Source organism: Mesoplodon mirus, assembly GCF_964341445.2.
Source record: "Mesoplodon mirus genome assembly, chromosome: 12".
NCBI classification, from domain to species: Eukaryota; Metazoa; Chordata; class Mammalia; order Artiodactyla; family Ziphiidae; genus Mesoplodon; species Mesoplodon mirus.
Window position 1 is genome coordinate 38,592,952 of NC_138988.1, and position 22,256 is coordinate 38,615,207.

The 22,256-nt window shown below is 51.2% G+C and overlaps 2 protein-coding genes and 1 long non-coding RNA gene across 6 annotated transcripts; 1 reads left to right on the plus strand and 2 right to left on the minus strand.

Moving 5' to 3' along the window:
- Nucleotides 1-775: 775 nt before the first annotated feature.
- LOC309813975 lies at nucleotides 776-3,449 on the minus strand. Its single transcript, XR_014295567.1, has 4 exons — nucleotides 3,338-3,449; nucleotides 2,678-2,824; nucleotides 1,961-2,079; nucleotides 776-870 (listed from the first exon to the last, which is right to left on the minus strand). It is a non-coding gene; the product is annotated as an uncharacterized lncRNA (long non-coding RNA).
- A 25-nt stretch (nucleotides 3,450-3,474) lies between these two features.
- Nucleotides 3,475-12,354, plus strand: UBA7 (ubiquitin like modifier activating enzyme 7). Of its 4 annotated transcripts, XM_082639224.1 has the most exons (24): nucleotides 3,475-3,669; nucleotides 3,754-3,922; nucleotides 4,020-4,154; nucleotides 4,264-4,370; nucleotides 4,688-4,778; nucleotides 4,879-5,014; nucleotides 5,214-5,311; nucleotides 5,405-5,551; nucleotides 5,966-6,148; nucleotides 6,330-6,437; nucleotides 6,594-6,674; nucleotides 6,752-6,907; nucleotides 7,001-7,166; nucleotides 7,246-7,451; nucleotides 7,550-7,614; nucleotides 7,706-7,889; nucleotides 7,983-8,057; nucleotides 8,296-8,479; nucleotides 9,011-9,093; nucleotides 9,374-9,460; nucleotides 9,552-9,743; nucleotides 11,332-11,424; nucleotides 11,500-11,600; nucleotides 12,058-12,354. In XM_082639224.1, exons 1-24 carry the CDS (start codon nucleotides 3,614-3,616, stop codon nucleotides 12,167-12,169), a joined length of 3,015 nt encoding a protein of 1,004 aa, XP_082495350.1. In that variant the 5' UTR covers nucleotides 3,475-3,613; the 3' UTR covers nucleotides 12,170-12,354. The 4 variants fall into 4 exon arrangements, with proteins under 4 accessions (XP_082495350.1, XP_082495351.1, XP_082495352.1 ...); XM_082639225.1 differs by lacking the exon at nucleotides 7,983-8,057; XM_082639226.1 differs by lacking the exon at nucleotides 3,754-3,922 and having other exon boundaries at nucleotides 3,475-3,753; nucleotides 4,020-4,370.
- A 74-nt stretch (nucleotides 12,355-12,428) lies between these two features.
- INKA1 (inka box actin regulator 1) lies at nucleotides 12,429-14,227 on the minus strand. Its single transcript, XM_082639237.1, has 2 exons — nucleotides 14,016-14,227; nucleotides 12,429-13,270 (listed from the first exon to the last, which is right to left on the minus strand). Exons 1-2 carry the CDS (start codon nucleotides 14,064-14,066, stop codon nucleotides 12,470-12,472), a joined length of 852 nt encoding a protein of 283 aa, XP_082495363.1. The 5' UTR covers nucleotides 14,067-14,227; the 3' UTR covers nucleotides 12,429-12,469.
- Nucleotides 14,228-22,256: the final 8,029 nt, after the last annotated feature.

A 22,256-nucleotide genomic window follows, 5' to 3' on the forward strand; every position in this document is an offset into this window, starting at 1 on the left:
TTCTTTGTGAAATAAAAAAGATAGAGTCTTTTCTTCCTGACTCTGGGAGTGTAAATTTGCCCTCACTTTGGAGAACTGTCTGGCATCATTTTCTAAAGCGGGACCTTCACCTAGACCCAGACCCAGCAGCTTCACCCTTAGGCATTTGCCCTCTCATAGGGCACAGGGAGACTAGCAAGAGTGACATCACCTGAGCTTTGTCCACAGTCTCTAACCTGGGCACAGTGCAAAGGCCATAAGCAGGAAAGCAAATGGGTGAACTAGGGTCTAGACACACAGGGAACTCACAGCAAGCACAACAAATGACCAGTGACACCCCCCTCTTCTCCACCTTTCAACTCTGCCAGCCAAATTGCTAGCCTCTGCATCTTAGCTTCAAAAGCACTTTCTCCCAAAAGACTTCCCTTTGAACTTCTAGCTTGGATGAGGACCCCTAAACTTTCCTCTCTCACTACTGGATGGGAGTTCACCTGTTTCTGCAGATCCCAGCATGGACCTGGTACAGGGGAGAATGCTTCAGGCTGACAGTGCCCAGCTGCTCTCCAGCAGGTGTGGAGGAGCCTTGGGCTTCTTGGGGAGGAAGTGACGCTCTTGGTTATGGGAGTTGGACCCTCTGGTGCTGCCTTGAGACAAGGACAGTTAGTGAGGGGAAGTGTAGCATCAAGTTAAGGGTGCAGTGGCTGGCTAATAGCTTTCTTATAGATCAGTAATGAACAATTCAAATTATTTTTATTTATTTATTTATTTTAAATATTTATTTGGCTGCATCAGGTCTTAGTTGCAGCACATGGGATCTTCGTTGTGGCATGCGAACTCTTAGTTGCGGCACGTGGGATGTAGTTCCCTGACCAGGGATGGAACCTGGGCCCCCTGCATTGGGAACATGGAGTCTTAGCCACTGGACCACCAGGGAAGTCCCAACAATTAAAATTAAAAACCCAATACCATTTACTTCAGCACCAAAAAAGAAGAAGAAAAAAGAAAAATATTTAGGTATAAATCTAACAAAATATGTACAAGATCTCTGTGAGGGAAAACTACAAAACTCTGGGTCTATACATACAATGGAATATTACTCAGCCTTTTAAAAAATTCTGAAACATGCTATAACATAGATGAACCTTGAAGACATTAAGCTAAGTGAAATAATCCAGGCACAGAGGACAAATACTGTATAATTCCATTTATATGAGATACCTAGAGTAGTCAAATTCATAGAGACAGAAAGTAGAATGGTTGTTACCACGGGTGGGGAAGGAGGGAATGGGAAGTTATTGTTTAATGGGTTGAGAGTTTCAGTTTAGGAGGATGAAGTTCTGGAGATGAATGGTGGTGATGGTGGCACAACAATGTGAATGTCTTTAATGCTACTGAACCGTACATTTAAAGATGTTAAAATGGTAAATTTCATTTTATGCATATTTTATCACAATAAAAAAAAGGACCGAAATTCTGATACATGCTACAACCTAGATGAATGTTGAAAAGGTATGCTAAGTGAAATAAATGAGACACAAAAGGGAAAATACTTTATGATTCCACCTACATTAGGTACCTAGAATAGGCAAAGTCATAGAGATAAAATAGAATAGAAGCCCCAGGGAAACAGGGGATCTAAGATTGTTGAAGAGTTACTGTTCAATGGATACAGTATTTCTCTTTGGGATAAAGAAAAAGTTCTGGGAATAGTGGTGATGTTTACACAATATTGTGAATGTACTTAATACCACCGAATTGTACATTTAAAAATGGTTAAAACCACAATTTTAAAAAATCTATCTACTTCTATTTCAATAAGAGTTAAAAAAAAAATCAGGAATGGATGTTGAATTTCATCAAATGCCTTTTGGTATCTATTTGAAGATACCACTTCAGAATCTGGCCCTGGTTTCTGTACCTAGTATGTATAACACAGCCAATAAATGTTCACTGAATGAAAAACAAAACAAAACACAATTACCTACTACTTTACACCCTCTAGGATGGATATAATTTGAAAAAAAAAAAAAAAGGAAAACCAGCTTGGCCATGATGTGGAGATCACTTCTGTATATCGCTTGTGGAAAATAGCTTGTTGGTCTGTCAAAAAATTAAACACAGAATTACCATGTGACCCAGCAATTCTACTCCTAGACATATACCCAAAAGAATTGAAAACAAGTACTCAAATACTTGTTCAAGAACAATCGTAGTAGCAGTATTCATAATATCCAAAAGGTATAAACAACTCAAATGTCAACAGGTGACTGGATAACAAATTGTGATATATGCCTCTGATGGAATATTATTCATCCATAAAAAGGAATGATGTACTGATACATGCTACAATTTGGATTAACCTCAAAAAGATTATGTTAGGTGAAGGAAAACAGATACCAAAGGTCACATTTTGTATGATTCCTTTTATATAAAATATCCAGAATGGGCAAATGCCTAGTGACAGAAAGCATATAAGTGTTTGCCAGGGGGTGAGATTTGGGATGTGGGATGGGTAGCAATTATTTAACATGGTTGTGGTGTTTTTCAGTGGGTGATGAAGTCTTGAAACTAGAGAGAGATTGTGGTTGCACAACATTGTCAGTACACTAAATGCCACTACATTGTATACTTTAAAATGGTTATTTTAATGTTGTATGGATTTTACCTCAATTTAAAAAAAAAGAATTTATGATAGCACCTGGTTTAGCTATTGTGGAGTTTTGTGGGGAGCTGTGGTCCATCCTCTAAAGAACTGGCCCCAAGTTCCTAAGAAGGCAGAAGGGGACATCTGTGGGTGAAGGGTACACAGGAGCTCTCTCTTCTATTTTTGCAGCTTCCTCTGAGTCTATAATTATTTCAAAATAAAAGTTTAAATGACAAATAAGGACACGTGATCATGGCTGCCCCATGCCTCCCACTCTCAGGGCTGTCCTGACCAGGCAGCTGTGGGCAGAGGGGAATCCCTGATCCCTGAGGAGATGGCTCAGGGGCACGCAGGTACTCTCAAAGATGCTAGGCTCCACCCCAAGTCTGTAGTTTAAGCCCTGGATGTGGGACAACGTAATCCATAAGCTCTCACAGCTTCTGGGATGGGACTGGCTCTGCCCTCTAGGGTCTCTAAGTCTCTGTGTGTGGTTAGGAGAGCAGGCGAGTCCTCAGGACAAGGGAGTTCCCACCAGTACTCTGTGGGCAGGAAGCCCATCCAGGCAGAGGGCCCTGAGGGGGATAGGGGCCTGAGGTTCAGGACATCTAGGGAGCTACAGGAGACCGCCTGGATCCCTCCTCTGGCCCTGCCCCCTTCCTCAAGAGAAATACCTGCTCTCCCAGAGGGGGAACAGATCCAGGAATTCTGTCCTACCTTGCCAGTGCCCTAGGGCTGCCAGAACTCTTCTTTGCCAGGCTAGGCTGTGCTGAACAGGCTGGAGGCAGGACCAGGAGCCTGCTCAGTCTAGTTTCACTTTCACTTTTGCTTTCCCACGAAATGACAGAGGAGCCCGGAAGAAAGCTGTGACCAGCAGTGTGCTTCACTCCTTAGCCTTAGTGCCTGTTTGCACTGGCTCCTGCTGGCACTGCCTGCCACACAGAGACCCTATCTGTGAGCGCTGCAGCCTGTTCTCCGGCCCCAGGCCTCAGGATGGATGTCTTGGAGACCTCCAAGTCGCTGGATGAAGAGCTGTACTCGCGGCAGCTGTGAGGCCCGAGGTGGGGAGGAGAGCGGGGTGGCCTTCTGACTTCTGATCTCCAATCGCCTGCCCTCTTACTTCCCACCCACAGGTATGTGCTGGGCTTGCCAGCCATGCAGAGGATTCAGGGAGCCAAGGTGCTACTGTCAGGCCTGCAGGGCGTGGGGGCTGAGGTGGCCAAAAACCTGGTCCTGATGGGCGTGGGCAGCCTCACTCTTTGTGATCCCCACCCTACCTGCTGGTCTGACCTGTCTGCCCAGGTGAGGGTCCTGGGGGGCTATGGGTTTCCAGACCATAGCCCTTGGGGGTAGGGCCCAAGAAAACTCCTTGCTAAAGCCAGACTGGGTCTCTCTTTAGTTTTTCCTCTCAGAGCAGGACTTGGGAAGGAGCAGGGCTGAGGCATCTCAAGAACTTCTGGCTAAGCTCAATGGAGCTGTTCAGGTGTGCATCCACACAGGTGACATCACCGAGGACCTGCTGCTGGACTTCCAGGTGCCCTCCCATCCCTACTCTCCAGGCCAGCCCAGTGTCCCCCTCCAGCCTTTAGCAGCAGGGTGGGCTTGAAGTGCTTCTGGCCCTACTGATCATGAGGTCCACCCAGGTGGTGGTGCTGACTGCCTCGGACCTACAGGAGCAGCTGAAGGTGGGCACCATCTGCCATAAACACGGAGTCTGCTTTCTGGTGGCTGACACCCGAGGCCTCGTGGGGTGAGATGGCTTACCTAGCCTGCCACATCACAGGCAGCAACTGGTCCCAGTGCTGTCCCCAGCTCCAGGCTTGCTCCAGAGCCCCTCCACCCAACCTCAGGCCTGTCCCAGCATCCCCTCTTGATTATACAGTCCCCAGTCCCATTTGTCTGCTTCCTCTACCCCAGCCTCCAGACTTGATCCAGTAAATCCTTCAAGCCTCTCCCAGCATTCTTTTCCTGATTCCTCTGGTCTTGCCCTAGTGTACGTCACCCTTCACCACAACTGTGGCAGTTAACCACTGAGCCATCTCAGTGACCCCTCCCACCCCACCACAGGCAGTTGTTCTGTGACTTTGGTGAGGACTTCACTGTGCAGGACCCTACAGAGGCAGAACCCCTGATGGCTGCCATCCAGCACATCTCCCAGGTGGGTGCTAATGTGGGGGGTGCTCACCTACTAAGGAGGGGCTGCCAGAGCCTGTGGAAAGCAGGGACAGGCAGCCCTGAGCAAGCCACCTCTTATCCAGGGCTCCCCTGGCATTCTCACTCTGAGAGAAGAGGCTGATGCCCACCGCTTCAACAATGGGGATTTGGTGACTTTCTCAGGCATTGAGGGCATGGTGGAGCTCAACGGCTGTGCTCCTCGGCCTCTCCACGTGCAGAGTTAAGTCAACCCCACTCCAACTCCAGGCTCAGTGCCCAGGTCCCCACTGGGGGTGGACACAACCTGGTCCTTGGAGATAATTTCTCCCTCCCCCTTCTCAGGGTGGAGCAATATCAAGAATGTAGATGCAAGACAGGATGGGGTGTGGGGAACTACTCAGGTTCAGAGGGCATACTGACCAGGCTCAATCTCCCCCAGGGGATGGGACCTTGGAGATCGGGGACACAACAACTTTCTCTCATTACTTGCGTGGTGGGGCTGTCACTGAGGTCAAGAGACCCAAGACTGTGAGCCACGTGAGTTCAAGTGCATCTGAGGTTGGGGAGCTTGGGCGCCTTGAGGGACCTGCAGTGTTCTGGACATGAACGTGAACCGAGTGCCCCCTGCAGGAGCCCCTGGACACAGCCCTGCTTCAGCCCCGTGTTGTGGCCCAGAGTCCTCAGGAAGTTCACCGTGCCCACTGCCTGCATCAGGCCTTCCATGCACTGCACAAGTTTCAGGAGCTCCATGGCCGCCCTCCTAAGCCCTGGGATCCTGTGAGTGGCCCCGATGCCCCTCCCTCCAGCCTCTGTCTTAACGGGGCCTCACCTACCAGGAGGCAACCATGACTGTCTTACAGATCCAAGACTGAATCCAGAAGCAGTTTCCCACTCATATAAAGGAGATGATAAACACCATCTATAGACCAGAGGCTGGGTCCATGAAAGGGCCAAGCACAAAGCCTGGGGACCCATGCTACTCCTGACCCCTAAGGTCTGGCCTGGAAGGTGCCCCCAGGTTGGGGAAGCCTCCAGGGCCATTGTCTGGCACCGGGCATCCGCTAGTGGGGCCCTCCCACTCAGGCTTCTGCTTCCTCTTCTGTGGAACAGGGTGGATGGCTGCCTGAAGGATTCAAATGGGGAGTGGAGCTCAAGCTGGGGCTGCTTTACCCACGGAGTTCTACCCGATAGGTTGATGCAGAGATGGTGGTGGACCTAGCCCAGGCCCTGGAATCACTGAAGGGGACAGAAGGAGAGCCTTTGGAAGAGCAGCTGGATAAGGCTCTGGTGCGGACAGTTGCCCTGAGCAGTGCTGGTGGCTTGAGCCCCATGGCAGCCATGCTGGGTGCAGTGGCTGCTCAGGAAGTGCTGAAGGTGGGCACAGGCAGAGGCAGGGCGGGGCTGGGAAGGGTGCAGAGGTCGGTGTGGGTGCCACAGGGTGCCCAACACCAGATAGCGTCCCTGGGGGCTTCACCAACCTGGGTGCAGCCCTCAGCCAGGATCTGAGGGGATTAGGAGGTGGGAAGAGTCCCCAGACTGAAGTGCTGACTTCTAGGCAGTCTCCAAGAAGTTTATGCCCCTGGACCAGTGGCTGTACTTTGATGCCCTTGATTGCCTTCCAGAAGATGAGGAGCCCTTTCCCAATCCTGAGGACTATGCACCGGTGAGAACCTAGGGTAGGGGTGCAAGCCTTAATCAAACTCAGGACTGGGGGAAAAGAGGAAGAATGGTCCCAAGATCCTGACCTGGAAAACGGGGTGCAGGAGGGAGATGCAGCACAGGCCATTGGCCATCACTGACCCCTGTCTGTGTCCCCTAGAGAGACTGCCGGTATGACGGGCAAATTGCAGTGTTTGGGGCCGGTTTTCAGGAGAAGCTGAGCCATCAGCAATACCTCCTGGTGAGCTACGTGGTGAGGTTGGGAGTACGTGGGAGGGTGAGTCCTGGCCCTCTGGCTAAGGTTGCTCCTGCTGGCAGGTGGGTGCTGGTGCGATCGGCTGCGAGCTGCTCAAAGGCTTTGCCCTAGTGGGCCTGGGTGCTGGCGGCAGTGGGGGCGTGACTGTTGCTGACATGGACCATGTGGAGCGCTCCAACCTCAGCCGGCAGTTTCTCTTCAGGCCCCAGGACTTTGGTGTGAGTGCCCACCCGTCCCCACACCCGTGTCCTGGACTGTCCTCCCACAATGCTCCCCTTCCCCCACCCAATGTCTTCCTGCTTTCTTCTCAGAGGCCAAAGGCGGAGGTGGCTGCAGAGGCTGCTCGCCGCCTGAACCCAGACTTGCAGGTGACCCCGCTCACCTACCAGCTGGATCTTACTACAGAGCACATCTATGGGGACAACTTCTTCTCCAGTGTGGATGGCGTGGCTGCTGCCCTGGACAGTTTCCAGGCCCGTGAGTGCTCAAGCCTAGAACTCACCCCTTGTCCGAGGCTGTGCCAGCCCCACTTCTGACCCTCTGCCCCCTTCGCCAGGGCGCTATGTGGCTGCTCGCTGCACCCACTATCTGAAGCCACTACTGGAGGCGGGCACAGAGGGCACCTTGGGCAGTGCTTGTGTGTTCATACCACACGTGACTGAGGACTACAGAGCCCCCGCCTCCGCTGCAGCTTCTGAGGATGCCTCCTACCCTGTCTGCACCATGCGGCACTTCCCCAGCACAACTGAGCACACCTTGCAGGTGAGAAGAACCCCAGAGACTCCTACCCACCCGGCTCAGTCCTCAGCTGCAGACCTCTTTGCCAACCGGCACCTCATGGTTCCTCCCTCCCCTCACAGTGGGCCCGGAATGAGTTTGAAGGACTTTTCCGTCTGTCTGCCGAGACCATCAACTGTCACCAACAGTAAGACCGCCAACAAGGGTGAATGGGAGTCCAGGCTCCCTAACACCAAGAGGCTTAGGGCTTAGCCTCAGACTTTCTCCTCTGTCCGCAGGGCACTCACGTCTCTGGCACACTTGGATGAGTCACAGGTGCTGACCCTACAGCAGGTGGTGCTGGGTGTCCTGAGAGAGCGTCCACAGACCTGGCGAGACTGCGTGCTTTGGGCCCTTGGCCAGTGGCAACTCTGCTTCCATTATGGCATCACACAGCTGCTGAGCCGCTTCCCACCTGACAAAGTGGGTGGCTAGGGGTCAGGAGGCTGAGGGCCTCCTCAGGAGGCTGAGGGCTCAGGGTGACCCGACTGAGCCCAGCAGCCTCCATTTCCCTAGGTGCTAGAGAATGGAACTCTTTTCTGGTCGGGTCCCAAACAGTGTCCCCGGCCCTTGGAGTTTGACACCAGCCAAGTGAGTGCAGCCCTGAGATGGGAATATGGCCCCTCAGAGTGGAGGTGGGCACCTCTATATTTTGTAGAGATGCACAGATGCTGAGAGGGAGAGAGCCATGTTTGTGCACATGTGGGTGTCCAAACGGGATGCAGAGGCAGGCACTCAGATCCACAAATGGGCAGTGACCCCCACCCCATGCACCCACACAAGCTTGCTCAAGCCCATGCAGCCACCCCTGCTCTTGGTCTCCCTGCAGGACACGCATCTCCTCTACGTGCTGGCGGCTGCCAACCTGTATGCCAAGATGCATGGGCTGCCTGGCTCACGGGACCAGACTGCGCTCAGGCGACTGCTGAAGTTGCTGCCATTTCCTGACCCCCAGGACTTAGCCCCCATTTTTGCTAGCGACCTGGAGCTGGCTTCGGCTTATGCTGAGTTTGGTGAGGTCCCTGGCCCCCCGTGCTGCCACCCAAAGGCCTGACCCTCCTCAGCCTGTGCTGCAGAAAGAAGATGGGGTCTGGGGGCCCTGAAGCCAACTCAATACCTCTCAGGCCCTCTGACCTTGCTTCTCTGTAGCCTTGGGTTCATCCTCTGGCCCCTCAGTAGGTCCTCTCCCTGCTGCCTACCCACCCCCACCCCACTCCCCCACCCCCATTCCTTTGGCAGACTCTCAGCCAAAAAAAACAAAAACCAAAAACAAACAAAAAAACCCACAAACCACTGGACCCTAGGGAGCAGCTAGCTGTGGCCCCCAGATGAGAACAGAGTCACATAGGTGTGCATGGGCACACACACACACACACACACACGAGGGCTGGGGCTGCTGGACAGGAGATTGCACCATCCATCAAGGGGTCTCCCTGAAAGTGGTAAGTGATAGGCTTGGCAGGGACCAAGGATAGGCAGCAGGCTCCAGGAGAGTGCAGGACATGGGGGCTAAGGACTGCCCTAACACCCCCTTCCCCTGACAGGCCCTGAGCAGTCGAAGAAACTGCATGAAGCCCTGGAAATCTGGACTGTGGGCCCTCCCCTGGAACCCTTGACATTTGAGAAGGTGGGAGCCCAAGTGGGGGTGAAGGGCCGGGCTAGAGAGGTTGTTGGGGAAGGTCAAGAGCTAAGAAAGTAGATTTGAAGCCCCTTGGCCTCAGTTTTCCTCCCAGAAGGACCCCAGAAGCAGCTCACCTTCCCCGAGCCTCAGCCTCCTTATCTGTTAAGTGGGGAGATGTGAGCATCCACCCCACCGAATTGCGTGAAGAGCTGTGCAGTGGCACAGGGTCGGCCGAGGTGAGGGGCACTGGGACAATGCTAATAGTACTGTGCCTTGGGCCTCACAGGACGATGATTTCCATGTGGATTTTGTGGCGGCAGCGGCGAGCCTGCGAGCTCAGAACTATGGGATCCCACCAGCCGACCGCACCAAGGTACCCTGCCCCTTGGGGCTCAGGCCTGGAGGTGGGGGTCAAACCCTAGCCTTATGCCTTGGGCCCAGACCAAATCTCCTGTCCTTGGCAGACCAAGCGAATAGTGGGCCGGATTACCCCAGCCATTGCCACTACTACGGCAGCTGTGGCTGGCCTGGTGGGCCTGGAGCTGTATAAGGTGGTGAGCAGCCCACGGCCCCGCAGTGCCTTTCGCCACAGCTACCTGAACCTGGCTGAAAACTACTTTAGCCGCTGGGTACCTCACGCCCCAGCCATCCAGAAGGTGAGCCCTTGACGCTCCACCCATACCAGACCTGAGTTTTCCCTGCACCTACCCAAACAGACCCTACTTTAGCTTCAGGCTCTCATCAGGACCCAGACTCTGGGGGAGTCATCAAGACTCCCTCCAGTCGCCTCCCTGCTGCAAAGCCAGGCTGGGACCTGTCAGACACAGGAAGCAGCCATCAGCCACCTCCACCCACCAAGAGTCAGGGTCTGGGGGAGCTGCAGCTTTAACTCATTAGTGGAGCCAGACATCCCCCGCAGTTCCCTCCTTCCCAGGAGTGCCCCTGAGGGGGAGGGGGGACTAGGGCCCTAGCCCCAAACAGAGCTTAATATCGGCCTGCAAAGCATGGGCATCCTGGCCCGCCCCCTCGACCTGAGTTAAAGGGCACTGAGCTCACCACCACGGGTGTGGGGTGTGCAGCCCTGTGGGGATGTGTGCATTCATGTCACAGGTGTGAGTGCACACAGGTCTGGGCATCCCTGGCCCTGTGGTGTATGGGCATGGAGGGAGCATGCTTGCACATCTGTGTGCCAGATGGGACTGCAGGGCTCTTTCACAATGTGGGCTTGCATGTGTGTGCATGTGAGTACACACGTGGGCTTGTGTACATGTGTGTTCCTTCAAGTGTAGGGCTGTGAATGCCCCTGGCTGTGTGCCCAGGCTCTGCAATAGTTGGCATTTCCTTAGGGCAGAGGAGAGGGTACAGAGAGAATTCCCTCATCAGGGGAGAGGGGAGAGGTCATGGGCCAGCACTGGGCTTTTGCTGAGCAGCCCTGGGGTCCCTCAGGGCACAGCACACAGAGCCCCTTTGTGAGGGGCCCCTCCTCTAGCTAGAACACAAGCTGCCTTTGTCTGTGGAGGAGGGGGAGGGGAAGGGTCCCCCATCTCACCTCTGGCCTCGTCTCAGCTTGACCCCACTGTGTTTTCTGGGGAGCTGGCAGAACTCCTCCTGTCTTGGTCCCTGGCTGCCTGCCACCCTTATGCCCTCAGCTCTGGGTACCAGAACCCCAAGACTCCAGAAATAAGGAAGGAACAAAGGGACAGGAAGAGGAGTCCTCTGTGGACTGTGTTCCTGCTAGAGTCACTGTGCCCCTTGCCATGTGCCCATGAGTAGTCCAAGGCCCTGGTGGTAAAGGATTAGGGGACAGGATTTACCCCACCCCCAGCATCCAGCCTTGCATTTGAGGAACAAGCAGCTTTATCAGAGACTGCAGCGGCCCTGCTCCCGCTTCCTCAGGAAGCATTGCCCCCCCAACACACACACACACACACACACACACACACACACACGCGCGCGCACACACACACACACACACACACACACACCCAGCCCCTGTGATGGATCGCCTGTTTCCCTGTGTGGGGGCCCTGTAGCCCCATTTCCTGTGCTGGCCCCAGCATGGGCGGGGAGGGTGTTGAGATTCTGGGCCCAGATCCCACCTTCCACCCCCACCCCCTGGCTTCTGCTTCCTGCCTCTAGTCCAGCTCCTCCCCTAGGAAAGGGGCCATAAGCTATTGGTAACTGGGGTAGGGGGAGGGTATGTGTGTAAGAAGCTTCTCACTCCTCCCCACTACCGCTCCCCAGTTCCATCACTTGAAGTGGACCTGTTGGGACCGCCTGGAAGTGCCTGCTGGGCAGCCCGAGAGGACCCTGGAGTCACTGCTGGCCCATGTCCAGGTGTGCCCCATTCCTGCCCTTCCCCCAGGCCTGGCCCAGCCTGGCCCAGCTGGCACCTAACCTGTCTCTCTCTAGAAACTAAATGGGCTGAGGGTGAGGATGCTGCTGCACGGGAAGGCCCTGCTCTACTCTGCAGGATGGTCTCCTGAAAAGCAGGACCAGCACCTGTCCCGCAGGTGAGCCCACACCTGGCTTTAACCTCATTCTGTCCCTGGAGGTTGGAGGTGGGGGACGAGCAGCATTTCCTCTTCCCAATCCCATTTGGGCCCCTCACACCTTCCTGAAGTTTTCTTTTGCCAAATGGAGCCAGCAAATGGGCTGGGGGTGGGGTGAGGGCCAAGAGCCTGAGGAGGGGCCTCTAGGAACTGCCTGCTTGGCCAGCCCCACCAGCTCACGCCCTGCTCAGCTCCCCTTTCACGGCCCACTCCCAGAGGACTCACAGCTTCCTGCCTCCTGCCCACCCCGCCAGCCGCTCCTAAAATAGTTTCAGATGTTTCCTGTCTTGGGCTGCTCCTGCTCCTGGCTTGGGCTCCTTATGGCCCGCCAACACCCTATAGTCCATGCCAGGACACTCGCTGCCTGCCACTGCTCACCTACCCAATCTCCCCACCCCTCTCCCCCCCATGCCACCAGGGTGACGGATCTGGTGCTGCCTAAGCCTGGGCAGCGGGTGTTGGTATTGGAGCCCAGCTACGAGGGTGAGAAGGAGGACATTACCTTCCCACCCTTGCACTACAAGCTGTAACAAGGCAGCAGCCCCACCACCCAGCTCTGTTGACCCATGCATCCCAAGCCCACGGTAGGCACTTAATAAATGCTTGTTGAAGTAAGGTGTAAGTGGACAGGATGGATGATGGAACACGGGGCAGACACATGGGGTGTGACATGGACATGACAGGGACCCCTGCAGGGAGGGAAAAGGCTCTTTAGATTCGCCTGCCTGAGTTGTGCCTTGCAGGACTGAGGCTGCCTCCTGGAGCCTCAGGGGTACGGAACCAGGACAGTGCAGAGAAAGGCCTTTATTGTCCCAGACTGGAGGGCAGGGTCAGAGGTAGCTGACAACATCATTGCAGATGATGGGCTGGCGACTGCGGCAACTCATGAGGGCTGCAAAGCGTGAGACATCTGCAGGCAGTTCGGGTTCCGGGCGAGGTGGGCATGACAGTCGCTTTCCTGCCACTGCTGCCCGGCGTGCCCTGGCCAGCTGGCGCCGCAGCTGCTCAGAGAGGCCAAGCAGGAACTGGGGGGGCCGAGCACGGGCACGGGGCCCACCCCCACTATCCCCCTCACCTGCTGCCTCGGGCAGCTCCATCCAGTTGTGCACCAAGTCAGCAAAACAGTTGTCCCCCAGCACCAGGGGCTGGCGACTACGACCTCTGCTAAGTAGGGCTGCTGTCCAGTCCTCAGCTTCCAGCCCCTGCCAGTGCTCCAGGCAGGCGTCTGGGGTGGACTTGGGCCGTGGTCGGTGGGCAGGTGGTACACTGGCCGCAGGAGCTCTGCCAGGCAGGGGGATGCCACTGGCCGAGAGGCGCTGTCTACGGGGGGGCCATGCTGAGGGTGCTGGATGCTGGAGTACAGGCAGCTCTTCCTCTCTCCATGTGCTGCCTGACACCTCTGAGAAGCCAGAGTCCCAGTCTAGGGCATGCTCCCTGGGGCCCCCCAAGGCTGCACCCCTGTCTCCTGTCACCACAGCTTCTTCCTCCTCTTCCTCCACACCACAGGCTGAGTCCTCTTCCAAGGCATCTGAGGCCCTGAGCCGGTGCTTGAGCCGCATGCCTGGGCCAGGTTTGGGGGGTTGCGGAAGAGGGCCAGGCATTGGGGGTGAGTCTGTGTCCCGGCCACACAGCTGTGGAAGAAGAGAGGGCAGAAGTCGAAGGAGCAGTGCTTGTCACCCCTGTCTGCCTGGTCAGGCCAGTTCCCAAACCGAAGGCCCAGGAGGGCTGGATTGGCCTGCAGGCCTAGGCAGCAAAGCCTCTAGTGGGCACAGGGCCGGCATGGGGCGCTGGCACACGAAGCTCGTGTGGCTCCCATCGACCGACCTGGTGGCAGTCCAGCAGGCTGCAGCACGCAGCGCCGGGCAAGTCGGTACCCGCCACCAGGGCGGGAGGCAGGGTTGCGGGCCTGCATTGGGAAGTAAGTCCTGCTCAGGGCTGGGGGGGGGGGCATCCTGTGACTCTTGAGGGATTCAGCTCCCCACAGCCCGTAGCGTCTTTCAGAGAAGAATAGAGCACCTGCCAGGTGGGGTATAGAGGACAGAGGTACAGGCCAGCCTGGAATAGGGGGCATCCATAGCAGCGCCACACCTCTTTAGTCCCTCGCAGCCCCCTGCTCCGCCCCACAAGAAGTTTCTCCCACCAACTTCCTCCGCTGCGCCGGCAGCACGGCCAGCTGGGCGGCTGTTACTTGATGCCCAGCACAGCTTCCAACCGTCCGAAACCCGACGCGGGCCATCTGGGCCATCTGCGTCGCCCCGCCCCCATCCTGTCTTGGATGGGCACTCGGGAGAGCCCCCCACCCGAGTGCCGTTCGGGCAGGAAGGCAGCCGAGCACCCCACACGTCCTTACAAGCCACACCCGCTCCCAAGCCTCACCAGTTCCCAGCGGAGCTGGCCCAGGAAACTGTCAAGCCGAGCACTGTGCATGCCCGTTCCGGAGCCCCCGCCAGGCCTGCCAGTTCCTCTTCGAACTTCAGCGAGAGGGGTGCGGAGAGGGCCCCGCGGGCCGGCCAGCGGCGCCCTTACCCTCCGCCTGGCTCCGCGGCTCCTCCCTCTCCCTCTCCCTAGCTCCCGCCGTCGCTGCCGCCCCAACATCTGGCAGCCCCGCCCCGCCCCTAGCGCCGCAGCCAATGGGGCTGGGGCGGGGCTGATGTGGCCCCTCCCCCTGACTCTGCCGGGTGGGTGAGCTGGACGCCCACTACCCACTCCACAGCAGCTCTGGGGGGAGGGGGCAGGACTATAGCTGGAAGCTGGGCCGCGTCCGGCCCCTTACTACCCAAAGTCCCGGGCCGTTGAGCTGCCTCCGGGTTCGCTGCATGACCCAGGACAAGTCGCTGCCCTGCGGTAGCCTCAGCTTCCCCATTTTTCCCAGGATAGAGTTGTGGTCCCTCCCGCGCGGGTTCCCCGGCTGCGCCCTTGAGCGGGCAGAGCGCCCCCAATCGTCGGATTTGGTACTGATGTGGCCCACTCGCGGTTCGACCCACTGAATCCGCTCCTGGAGCCGGCCTTGACAGTCCCTGGAAGTCACGGGAGGGGTCCGGCCCCTCAGAGGACTCCGGGAGCGCCGAACCTCTTTGCAGCACCGGGGAGGAGCCTCGGCCAAGGCCCAGACCCCGCCCTATCTGCCCTTGTCTCGGCCTAGCTAAGCAGGGCTGCCCTCTAGTGGGCAGCTCCTGGTTAGCTGCGATTCCCGCGGCGACACCCGCATCCCCTCTGCCCCAGACCACATGCGGGCTGAGTACAGGGGGTTACAGCGGGGCTCTCTGACCCAAATGGTCAGAGCCTTCCCTGAGGCCGCTCCATAGTCGGAGGCTAGGTTCAAGGACACAGACTAACTGGAGACAAACTAGACGAGTCAGTAGACAGAAAAATACCAGGGAATGAGGGCGACGGGCCAGCTTGGGAGAGGGGACTCTCAGAGGAGGTGGCATTCTGTATGGGATCTGGATGAGCCATCAAGGGGAGATCAAGAAGAGGGGCATTCTAGGTGGTGGGATCAGCCAGTTAAAGGCCCTGAGAGGACAGGAACTAGACAGGACATAACGTAAAGAAGACCTAGATATCTCTGATGGTGGTAGTTGGGGGAGTGAAGAGGTCAGCAAAACCAGGCTCCTAGCAGTCTTAGAAAGGAATAAGGGGTTTTGTTCTTGGTGTGATGGGGAGCAATGGAGGCTTTTGAGCATCACCTGGGCTGCAAAGAAGGGGGTCCCTTGGGGGAATGTTTTGGAGTTAAAAATCAAGCCTTGCTGATGCATGAGTATGGGAAGAGAAAGAGAAGCATGAAGCATGACTCCTAGATTTCTGGCCTGAACAACTGATTGGATGGAATGGCCATGAATCAATCCAAGCAAGACTGGAGAACAGTGGACTTGGAGATGAAAATCAAATGATCATTTGTGGACATGTGACCCTTAAGATGCCTGTTAGGCATCCAAGAGGAGATGCGGGGTCAGCCCCTGGATGTGTGACTCTGCTGCCTGGGAGAGAGATCAGGACTGAAGCTTTGGATCTGGGAGGCAAAGCGAGGGGATGTTTTTTTTTTTTCCAAAAAAGAAGTCATCAAGCAAGCAATGCTTTTATTTTTATTTTCACTTATATATTTTTTGAATTTTTGAATTTTATTTATTTTTTTATACAGCGGGTTCTTATTTGTTATCTATTTTATACATATAAGTGTATATATGTCAATCCCAATCTCCCAATTCATCCAGTCCCCCCACCCCACCCCACCACTTTCCCCCCTTGGTGTCCATATGTTTGTTCTCTACATCTGTGTCTCTATTTCTGCCCTGCAAACTGGTTCATCTGTACCATTTTTCTAGGTTCCCCATATATGCGTTAATATATGGTATTTGTTTTTCTCTTTCTGACTTACCTCACACCGTATGAGTCTCTAGATCCATCCATGTCTCTACAAATGACCCAATTTCATTCCTTTTTATGGCTGAGTAGTATTCCATTGTATATATGTACCACATCATCTTTATCCATTCATCTGTCGATGGGCATTTAGGTTGATTCCATGACCTGGCTATTGTAAATAGTGCTGCAATGAACATTGGGGTGCATGTGTCTTTTTGAATTATGGTTTTCTCTGGGTATATGCTCAGTAGTGGGATTGCTGGGTCATATGGTAATTCTATTTTTAGTTTTTTAAGGAACGTCCATACTGTTCTTCATAGTGGCTGAATCAATTTACACTCCTACCAACAGTGCAAGAGGGTTCCCTTTTCTCCACACCCTCTCCAGCATTTGTTGTTTGTAGATCTTCTGATGATGCCCATTCTAACTGGTGTGAGGTGATACCTCATTGTAGTTTTGATTTGCATTTCTCTAATAATTAGTGACGTTGAGCAGCTTTTCATGTGCTTCTTGGCCATCTGTATGTCTTCTTTGGAGAAATGTCTATTTAGGTCTTCTGCCCATTTTTGGATTGGGTTTTTTTTTATTATTATTGAGCTGCATGAACTGTTTATATATTTTGGAGATTAATCCTTTGTCCATTGATTCATTTGCAAGTATTTTCTCCCATTCTGAGGGTTGTCTTTTCGTCTTGTTTGTAGTTTCCTTTGCTTTGCAAAAGCTTTTAAGTTTCCTTAGGTCCCATTTGTTTATTTTTGTTTGTATTTTCATTACTCTAGGAGGTGGATGAAAAAAGATCTTGCTGTGAATTATGTCAGAGAGTGTTTTTCCTATGTCTTCCTCTAAGAATTTTATAGTGTCCAGTCTTACATTTAGGTCTCTAATCCATTTTGAGTTTATTTTTGTGTATGGTGTTAGGGAGTGTTCTAATTTCATTCTTTTACATGTAGCTGTCCAGTTTTCCCAGCACCACTTATTAAAGAGACTCTTTTCTCCATTGTATATCCTTGCCTCCTCTGTCATAGATTAGTTGACCATAGGTGCATCGGTTTATGTCTGGGCTTTCTATCCTGTTCCATTGATCTATATTTCTGTTTTTGTGCCAGTACCATATTGTCTTGATTACTGTAGCTTTGTAATATAGTCTGAAGTCAGGGAGTCTGAATCCTCCAGCTCTGTTTTTTTCCCTCAAGACTGCTTTGGCTATTCGGGGTCTTTTGTATCTCATACAAATATTAAGATTTTTTGTTCTAGTTCTGTAAAAAATGCCACTGATAATTTGATAGGGATTGCATTGAATCTGTAGAATGCTTTGAGCAGTATAGTCATTTTCACAATATTGATTCTTCCAATCCAAGAACATGGTATATCTCCCCATCTGTTTGTGTCATCTTTGATTTCTTTCATCAGTGTCTTATAGTTTTCTGAGTACAGGTTTTTACCTCCTTAGGTAGGTTTATTCCTAGGTATTTTATTCTTTTTGTTGCAATGGTGAATGGGATTGTTTCCTTAATTTCTCTTTCTGATCTTTCATTGTTAGTGTATAGGAATGCAAGAGATTTCTGTGCATTAATTTTGTATCCTGCAACTTTACCAAATTAATTGATCAGCTCTAGTAGTTTTCTGGTGGCATCTTTAGGATTCTCTATGTATAGTATCATGTCATCTGCAAACAGTGACAGTTTTACTCCTTCTTTTCCAATTTGTATTCCTTTTATTTCTTTTGCTTCTCTGATTGCCATGGCTAGGACTTCCAAAACTATGTTGAATAATAGTGGCGAGAGTGGACATCCTTGTCTTGTTCCTGATCTTAGAGGAAATGCTTTCAGTTTTTCACCACGGAGAATGATGTTTGCTGTGGGTCTGTCGTATATGGCCTTTATTATGTTGAGGTAGGTTCCCTCTATGCCCACTTTCTGGAGAGTTTTTATCATAAATGGGTGTTGAATTTTGTCAAAAGCCTTTTCTGCATCTATTGAGATGACCATATGGTTTTTCTTCTTCAATTTGTTAATATGGTGTATCACATTGATTGATTTGCATATATTGAAGAACGCTTGCATCCCTGGGATAAATCCCAGTTGATCATGGTGTATGATCCTTTTAATGGGTTGTTGGATTCTGTTTGCTAGTATTTTGTTGAGGATTTTTGCATCTATATTCATCAGTGATATGGGTATATAATTTTCTTTTTTTGTAGTATCTTTGTCTGGTTTTTGTATCAGGGTGATGGTGGCCTTGTAGAATGAGTTTGGGAGTTTTCCTTCCTCTGCAATTTTTTGGAAGAGTTTGAGAAGGATGGGTGTTAGCTCTTCTCTAAATGTTTGATAGAATTCACCTGTGAAGCCATCTGGTCCTGGACTTTTGTTTGTTGGAAGATTTTTAATCACAGTTGCAATTTCATTACTTGTGATTGGTCTGTTCATATTTTCTATTTCTTCCTGGTTCAGTCTTGGAAGGTTATACCTTTCTAAGAATTTGTCCATTTTTTCCAGGTTGTCCATTTTATTGGCATAGAGTTGCTTGTAGTAGTCTGTTAGGATGCTTTGTATTTCTGCAGTGTCCGTTGTAACTTCTTTTTCATTTTTAATTTTATTGATTTGAGTCCTCTCCCTCTTTTTCTTGATGAGTCTGGCTAAAGGTTTATCAATTTTGTTTATCTTCTCAAACAACCAGCTTTTAGTTTTATTGATCTTTGCTATTGTTTTCTTTGTTTCTATTTCATTTATTTCTGCTCTGATCTTTATAATTTCTTTCCTTCTACTAACTTTGGGTTTTGTTTGTTCTTCTTTCTGTAGTTCCTTTAGGTTTAAGGTTAGATTGTTTATTTGAGATTTTTCTTGTTTCTTGAGGTAGGCTTGTATTGCTATAAACTTCCCCTTAGAACTGCTTTTTCTGCATCCCATAGGTTTTGGATCAACGTATTTTCATTGTCATTTGTCTCTAGGTATTTTTTGATTTCCTCTTTGATTTCTTCAGTGATCTCTTGGTTATTTAGTAATGTATTGTTTAGCCTCCATGTGTTTGTGTTTTTTATGTTTTTTCCCCTGTAACTGATCTCTAATCTCGTAGTGTTGTGGTCAGAAAAGATGCTTGATATGATTTCAATTTTCTTAAATTTACCAAGGCTTGACTTGTGACCCAAGATGTGATCTGTCCTGGAGAATGTTCCATGTGCACTTGAGAAGAAAGTGTAATCTGCTCTTTTTGGATGGAATGTCCTATGAATATCAATTAAATCTATCTGGTCTATTGTGTCATTTAAAGCTTGTGTTTCCTTATTAATTTTCTATCTGGATGATCTGTCCATTCGTGTAAGTGAGGTGTTAAAGTCCCCCACTATTATTGTGTTACTGTTGATTTCATCTTTCATAGCTGTTAGCAGTTGCCTTATGTATTGAAGTGCTCCTATGTTGGGTGCATATATATTTATAATTGTTATATCTTCTTCTTGGATTGATCCCTTGATCATTATGTAGTGTCCTTCCTTGTCTCTTGAAACTTTTTTTTTTTTTTTTTTTTTGTGGTTCGTGGGCCTCTCACTGTTGTGACCTCTCCTGTTGTGGAGCACAGGCTCCGGACATGCATGCTCAGTGGCCATGGCTCATGGGCCCAGCTGCTCCACGGCATGTGGGATCTTCCCGGACCGGGGCACAAACCTGTGTCCCCTGCATCGGCAGGCGGACTCTCAACCACTGCGCCACCAGGGAAGCCCGAAACGTTCTTTATTTTAAAGTCTATTTTATCTGATATGAGTATTGCTACTCTAGCTCTCTTTTGATTTCCATTTGCATGGAATATCTTTTTCCATCCCCTCGCTTTCAGTCTGTATGTGTCCCTAGGTCTGAAGTGGGCCTCTTGCAGACAGCATATATATGGGTCTTGTTTTTGTTTCCATTCAGGAAGCCTGTGTCTTTTGGTTGGAGCATTTAATCCATTCACGTTTAGGGTAATTATCAATATGTATGTTCCTATTACCATTTTCTTAGTTGTTTTGGGTTTGTTTTTGTAGGTCCTTTTCTTCTCTTGTGTTTCCCACTTAGAGAACTTTCTTTAGCATTTGTTGTAGAGCTGGTTTGGTGGTGCTGAATTCTCTTAGTTTTTCCTTGTCTGTAAAGCTTTTGATTTCTCCATCAAATCTGAATGAGATCCTTGCCGGGCAGAGTGATCTTAGTTGTAGGTTCTTCCCTTTCATCACTTTAAGTATATCATGCCGCTCCCTTCTGGCTTGTAGAGTTTCTGATGAGAAATCAGTTGTTAACCTTATGGGAGTTCCCTTGTATGTTATTGTCGTTTTTCCCTTGCTGCTTTCAGTAATTTTTCTTTGTCTTTAATTTTTGTCAGTTTGATTACTATGTGTCTTGGCGTGTTTCTCCTTGGGTTTATCCTGCCTGGGACTCTCTGAGCTTCCTGGATGTGGGTTGCTATTTCCTTTCCCATGTTAGGGAATTTTTCGACTGTAATCTCTTCAAATATTTTCTCGGGTCCTTTCTATCTCTCTTCTCCTTCTGGGACCCCTATAATGCAAATGTTGTTGCATTTAATGTTGTCGCAGAGGTCTCTTAGGCTGTCTTCATTTCTTCTCATTCTTTTTTCTTTATTCTGTTCTGCGACAGTGAATTCCACCATTCTGTCTTCCAGGTCACTTATCCATTCTTCTACCTCAGTTATTCTGCTATTGATTCCTTTTAGTGTATTTTTCATTTCAGTTATTGTATTGTTCATCTCTGTTTGTTTTTGTTCTTTAATTCTTCTAGGTGTTTGTTCTTTAATTCTTCTAGGTCTTTGTTAAACATTTCTCGCATCTTCTCGATCTTTGCCTCCATTCTTTTTCCGAGTTCCTGGATCATCTTCACTATCATTATTCTGAATTCTTTTTCTGGAAGGTTCCCTATCTCCACTTCATTTAGCTGTTTTTCTGGGGGGTTTTACCTTGTTCCTTCATCTGGGACATAGCCTTTTCATTTTGTCTATCTTTCTGTGAATGTGGTTTTCCTTCCACAGGCTGCAGAATTGTAGTTCTTCTTGCTTCTGCTCTCTGCCCTCTGGTGGATGAGGCTATCTAAGAGGCTTGTGCAAGCTTCTTGATGGGAGGGACTGGTGGTGGGTAGAGCTGGGTGTTGCTTTGCTGAGCAGAGCTCAGTAAAAGTTTAATCTGCTTGTCTGATGATGGGTGGGGCTGGGTTCCCTCCCTGTTGGTTGTTTGGCCTGAGGTGAACCAGCACTGGAGCCTACGTGGCTCTTTGGTGGGGCTAATGTCGGGCTCTGGGAGGGCTTATACCAAGGAGTACTTCCCAGAACTTCTTCTGTCAGTGTCCTTGTCCCCATGGTGAGCCACAGCCACCCCCTGCCTCTGCAGGAGACCCTCCAACACTAGCAGGTAGGTCTGGTTCAGTCTCCTATGGGCTCACTGCTCCTTCCCCTGGGTCCCAGTGCGCACACTACTTTGTGTGTGCCCTCCAAGAGTGGAGTCTCTGTTTCCCCCAGTCCTGCCGAAGTCCTGCAATCAAATCCCTCTAGCCTTCAAAGTCTGATTCTCTAGGAATTCCTCCTCCTGTTGCCGGACCCCCAGGTCGGGAAGCCAGACGTGGGGCTCAGAACCTTCACTCCAGTGGGTGGACTCCTGTGGTATAAGTGTTCTCCCATTTGTGAGTCACCCAGCCCGTAGTTATGGGATTTGATTTTATTGTGATTGTGCCCCTCGTACCGTCTCACTGTGGCTTCTCCTTTGTCTTTGGATGCGGGGTATCTTTTTTGGTGAGTTCCAGTGTCTTCCTGTCGATGATTGTTCAGCAGCTAATTGTGATTCTGGTGCTCTCACAAGAGGGAGTGAGCGCATGTCCTTCAACTCCGCCATCTTGAACCAATCTGAGTGGATGGTGTTTAAGGCCATGTGCCTGTATGTGAGGTTGAAGGTGGACGGAGGATGGCAGCAGTCAGGACTGAGCCCTGGAACACTCCACTGGGTGGAGGTAGGAACGGTGAAGCAGAACCAGCAAGGGAACTGAGCAGGAGCAGCCAGAGAAGTGGGAGGAAGCTGAGAGAGTGTGGGCACTTAGGAGCCAAGGGGAGCAAGCATCAAATGCTGCCAAGGAGGTGAGAATAGAGAATAAACTGCAGTTTGCTGGTCTCTGAGGACCCCAACAAGGGCATTTTTATGGAGAGAGGGACAAGCTCAACTATAGTGGGTAGAAAAGAGAGTGAGAGGTGAAGAACTGGAGAGGGCGTGTGTAGACAACCTTTTAAACATTGACA

Bases quoted from the DNA above. Each gene is read 5' to 3' on its own strand.
- INKA1 (XM_082639237.1), bottom strand. From the start codon at position 14,066: ATGCACAGTGCTCGGCTTGACAGTTTCCTGGGCCAGCTCCGCTGGGAA. The intron at 13,271-14,015 runs GTGAGGCTTGGG...CTTCTTCCACAG, and splicing joins GCCAGCTCCGCTGGGAACTG to CTGTGTGGCCGGGACACAGA.
- UBA7 (XM_082639224.1), top strand. From the start codon at position 3,614: ATGGATGTCTTGGAGACCTCCAAGTCGCTGGATGAAGAGCTGTACTCG. The intron at 5,312-5,404 runs GTGAGTTCAAGT...TGCCCCCTGCAG, and splicing joins GACCCAAGACTGTGAGCCAC to GAGCCCCTGGACACAGCCCT. The intron at 11,601-12,057 runs GTGAGCCCACAC...CCATGCCACCAG, and splicing joins GACCAGCACCTGTCCCGCAG to GGTGACGGATCTGGTGCTGC.